This window comes from Pelecanus crispus, chromosome 1 (genome assembly GCF_030463565.1).
Source record: "Pelecanus crispus isolate bPelCri1 chromosome 1, bPelCri1.pri, whole genome shotgun sequence".
Lineage (NCBI taxonomy): Eukaryota > Metazoa > Chordata > Aves > Pelecaniformes > Pelecanidae > Pelecanus > Pelecanus crispus.
Genome location: NC_134643.1, coordinates 57,132,663 through 57,137,496, shown reverse-complemented (window position 1 = coordinate 57,137,496; position 4,834 = coordinate 57,132,663). Strand labels below are relative to the sequence as shown.

Genomic DNA, 4,834 nt, shown 5'->3' with positions numbered 1-4,834 from the left:
TTGGGTAGGGGGTCACCTCCCTGCCATCAGAGGGACCACTGGGTGACTCCACCATGAGCTGTGGCCCTTGGTGGCCCACTGGCACTTGGCAGCAGTGCTCCCATGCCTTGCTTGGCCACCGCTGCTCGGTTCCTGAAGCCTCCTGGGCAAGGAGGCCACCTCACCAAAGGAAGACCTCACCCGGACTGCCACCAAGATGGCACTTCATGCAAATAATGACCCCCCCGGCACTTCTAATTGCCTAACCACCCCCTCCAGCACCAGCTCTGGTGCACAGGCAAAGCCTTGAAGACACTCACATAAATTAAGTCATCCCGCCTACGCTCGCATCACTCCCTGCCTGGTTCTGCGCGGCGTGGCAACATCCATCACCAAGAGCCCTGTCATCCTAAGTGACACGCGGTATTTCTGCAGCCACCGTGAGCTGAAGTGACGGTTGTCTGGGGCCGTAATGACAAGCTCATGGAGCTGCTCTAGACCAGCAGTCTCCATTGCCTGCTCCTGGTCCTCCCTGACTTCAGTGATTGTAGGTCAGAGCAAAGACAGGTTTTTTTTCCCCCTCTTTCCTCCCTCACTCCCTGCTTGGGAAGACAGATTTGTTTCCCATCCCCTGGGTATCCAGCTGCAGAAGGGGTTCCCACAACTGCTGGTGGACACCTGCCACCACGTGAGAGTGCCCAGAGGGAGGAAAGACTTGGATATCACGGCGTGCAGAAGATGGGGGGGGCAGGACTGTGAATGGAGCAGATGCTGGATGAGCCTTGCTCCATATGGCCTCAAGCCTCCTTTTATTGAGGTCAGTAGCAAAAATTGAGCTAATGGCAGCAGTGTGGGACTTGATCCTAATGTAACTCCCCGCTTCCGTCTCCATTTTCCTTCCCCCCTCTCCTTCTGCCATTCCAGCCCCGTGTCCCCAGGAATCACTCATCCAGCAGCAAACCAGTCCTGGTGCAATGGCAGCCTTGCAAACAGCAGAGCAGCCCCTGCCACGCTCTGTCCTCACTGGCCATGTCTCCTCTGCCTTCTCTTAAGAGCATGGCTGTGGCAGCTGTTGGCAACTTGGCGTAACTTGGCATGATCCACTACGGCTTCCTCTAGCGCTTACAGATGTAACCTGGGACTCGGCACAAATGGGAAAGTGGAAAAGGGCAGTCATCTTAGATAGCTGATCTTGCTCGAGGCAAAACCCAGTCCTCAAACAGCTCATATCCATGCAAGGCTTTGCCCTCCCCGGTGACAGACTCTGGGCATCCGCAGGGAGCAACCGGAGCGCTCCAGCCCCATTCCCCCCGCCCTCAGGCTCTTTCCTCGCCGGTGCAGTTCTGGGTGGTTTTGGTGGTGACCAGGGCTGTGGCCCCCAGCTCGGTGGCGGGCAGCGGGAAGCTGTGGTTGCACTCCTCATGCCGGGGGTACACAGCGGAGAGCAGGACGATGTCGCCGTCAGCATCACCCTGGCAGCACGGCCTCCGCTTTGCCCCGGCTTTCCCGGGCAACCCTGGCATCTTCAGGCCTCCGTTGAGATGTGGACATGGGGCTGGGGTCACGGTAACATCTCCCTCTGGCACGGCAGGGTCCTGGCAGCCCGGGCTGGGCAGGGAGCTGGCAGCGTCCATGTTTGCTGGGAGGGGGCAAGAAAAGGGGGTTACGGGGCTCACAAAGTGGAGCCAGGCAGGTTCCCAGGGAGAGGCTCCCATCCCTGGGGACACACAGAGGGAAAAACAGAGCTGGAGCAGGAGGAGCCTGCAATGTCCCCAACTGCACCTCTCCTGCTGCAGAGCTCCTCCTGCTTACAACTGACGGGTTTTGTTCCCCCCTAAAAAACAATAGGGAAAGGCAGAAACTTGCACTTGCACTTCAAGCCCTCTCGTTAAACGCTGCCAGCGGCAAAGCAGCCCGGCCCTTGGTGGCTCGCCCTCCCCGACTGCCTCCTGCTTAAAAATAGACTTGTTTACACGCTTTGAGCACAGGCGCCTGCCACCGGCCCCAAGCCTCCTGCGACTTTCCATGCATCCAGTGCTGCAGTGGTGGGCTTGTCAGGGTGCAGCCCGGGGGGACGGGGGGGACAGGGACCAGGGCATGCGGCAGGGGAGCAGCAGAGGGGTGCCTCTGACGCTCTCCATCATAGCTGGACCTCTCTTGCCACTGGATTTCTCCCTCCTCTTTTGTTCTTGGTATTTTTCGCAGGCCTGTACGTCACAGGCTGTCACAGCCGCACTCGCTTTAGCGGAAAGGCCCCAGGTAATGTCCCCCCAGTCTGAGTCACCCGGCTGGCACCGCCGCCGGCGTGTAGGCAAGCTGGGGCGCGAGGACTGCCTGCCCCCGGCCCTGCCACCCCCCTGAGGGTGCCCCCCTGGACAGTGGGGCGGTGGGGGGTGCCAGCATCCCCCGGGGCAGTCCCTCATGGGGGTCCTGGGCAGCCATACCCCCTGCCCGGGGATGGGGAGGGGTGAAGCCAGGCGAGACTGTTTCTGAGATGAGCAGCCAGGGTTGAGTCAATGCTGGGATGGGGGTCCTCAGGGGGAGGAAATGGCCACCCAGCCCCCAGCTGATGCCCCAAAAAGATGGGCCATCATGAGGCATTGTGGCCTCACCTCCCACCTTGGAAATACCCTGCCAGGAAAAGCTCAGCCCCATCCCTCGCCCCCCAGCCCTATTTTTGATGCCTTTTGGGATGACCCCATGCGGTGCTCCAGTGTCCTGCCGATGGGGCTGGCCCTGACACAGTTGGGGTCTTCGGGGCACACGTTGGAGGGTGCCGGGCATCCCAAGCGGGAATAGCAAGCTGGGTGGTCAACATGGGACCCCCATTTGCAGCGTTGTGGGGAGAGGCTGCCTCTGGAGCTGTCCCCAGATGTCCACCGCTGCCCCCACGGCCCCCACTCCATCCATGGCCCTCTAGCTACCGCGGAAGAGGGAGAGGCTCTTCACCAGTGCTCTGTACGTGTCCCCCATGGAGAAGGGACAGTGCCAGCAGGTGCTTTACGCAAGCGAAGGCACAGGGAGACCCGGCAAAGGGAGAGATGGTTCAGCAGGATCGCGCTGGCAGTCAGGTGCAGGCGTGGGTTCCCAGGGGACGTGGGACACGGTCACTCAGGGGGCAGCTCAGCTGCCCCAAATGCCCTGGGGTGCCCGTGGAGCCCGTGGAGCCCATGTCGAGGTGTAGGAGCTGGCCTCAACAGGGATGTGCATCAGGGGAGCTGGTGGCAAGTGATCCCATCTGCCCCAGGGGTCCTCAGGGTGCTGTGACAGGGAGAGCAAGAGGTCCCCTACCTTCAGCCTCCTCGTCCGCCGCCTTCCTCTTCCTCCTCCACTTCCTCACCTTGCAGGCCAGGAAGCCCCAGAGGGCGGCCAGAGCCAGGACGAGCCCCACCACCACCGAGATCCCGAAGATCAGGAGGGTGCTGGGCAGGTCTACTGACAGGAGGGTGGGCACCAGGGTGGAGGTGGGCACCATGCGGGTGGGCTCTGCTGTGGGGTGAGGCGCCGGCAGTGTCAGGAGGGGGAGAGCTGGGGCAAGGGGAGGAGGACAGCAGTGTTACCCACCCATCTGTCCAGCCTCAGGGCTGCGGTGGTGGGGAAGGAGAGTGGGTCTTCACCGCTACCCACCCACCACCGCAACGAACTGTCCCCCTGCCTGATGGGACCCTCGTCCCACCCGCTGCCGTTCCTGGCTGGTGGGAGATGAGGGCATTCCGCTCTTCCCATGGTCACCCCTGGGGCAGGCAGTGACCCCTGCCCTGGGCTGGATCATCCCTCTTCTCCCTGCACCGCGCTCCCCTCACTGGAACTGGCTGCCCTCTTCCTCTCTCCTCCTCCTCCTCCCCCTCCTCCAGGTGAAGGCAGCGCTCCATCCTCCATCGCCATCCATAGGAGAAGGTCCCCTCTCCCTGCCCACTCCTGCCATGCCCCCAGACCCCTTGGCCCACCACCGCCCAGCCCCAGGGAGCTCAGTCCCCGGCCGCCCTCGTCCCCTTACTTGAGTTGTCCTTGAACAAGTCGGAGCACTTGACGCAAGACCTGGTCAGGAGGTCGAAGCACTGGGAGGAGAGGCAGGAGGAGGCAACAGCGGCTTTTCCTGATGCGGACATGGCGGAGTTGGAGTGAGAGCCCAGCTCCCGCATGGCGCAGTGGCGAAGGGGCCACCCGAGTGTGAAATCGCAGCACCCTGGGGCCTGTGTCAGAGGGAGATACAGTCTGTCAAGCTGCGTCGTCTCCCTTGGGACTTGAGATCGCTGCGCTTGCCCTGGGGCGGATCTTCACCGGGGAGGAGGAGAGCGAGCGCCCAAGCCCTACCCCTGCCTGCCCGTGCAATGCGCCCTCAAACTACCTCTCTCCTCCAAAATATGCTGCCAAAATCCCCACAGTCCCTGGTGTGCCCCAGCCATACAGTACCTTGTGCCCAGCGGCACGGCACCCCAGCTCGATGGTGTCACCTCCTCGGACCCCATCCCAGGGCCACGGATTCAGCTTGGATAGAAAAGGCAGCAAAGGACAGGAGGAGAAAAGAGTGCAGGGGCACAGAGGTTTCCCCTTTTCAAAGCTCCCACTGCCCCCAGGACACAGCCTGTTAGTGATTGCTGCGCAGGCAGGCCAACTGGTGTGTGTTCTCCACCTCCACTAATGATGGTGCTCTCCATCACCTTGCTCTCTCCATCCTCTCCATCCCAGACCCAGACCTATGGCAAGGACCCTTCCAGCCCCGTGGCACCATGTATCATTCTCCGGGATTCAGATCTATCTCTGTTCAGTAACTGCCCAGGGCATGGGCAAAGCAGGTCATCCCAAGCAAGTCTGGTCCCCATACCCTTGGAAGAGACTAAATAAACCCTTAATG

The 4,834-nt window shown here is 61.4% G+C and overlaps 1 protein-coding gene across 1 annotated transcript; it reads right to left on the bottom strand.

The window, feature by feature from the left end:
* Positions 1-1,295: 1,295 nt before the first annotated feature.
* On the bottom strand, positions 1,296-4,121 carry TNFRSF13C (TNF receptor superfamily member 13C). The gene is made up of 3 exons (XM_075727991.1): positions 3,977-4,121; positions 3,271-3,507; positions 1,296-1,618 (listed from the first exon to the last, which is right to left on the bottom strand). Exons 1-3 carry the CDS (start codon positions 4,119-4,121, stop codon positions 1,296-1,298), a joined length of 705 nt encoding a protein of 234 aa, XP_075584106.1.
* Between the last annotated feature and the right edge of the window lie 713 nt (positions 4,122-4,834).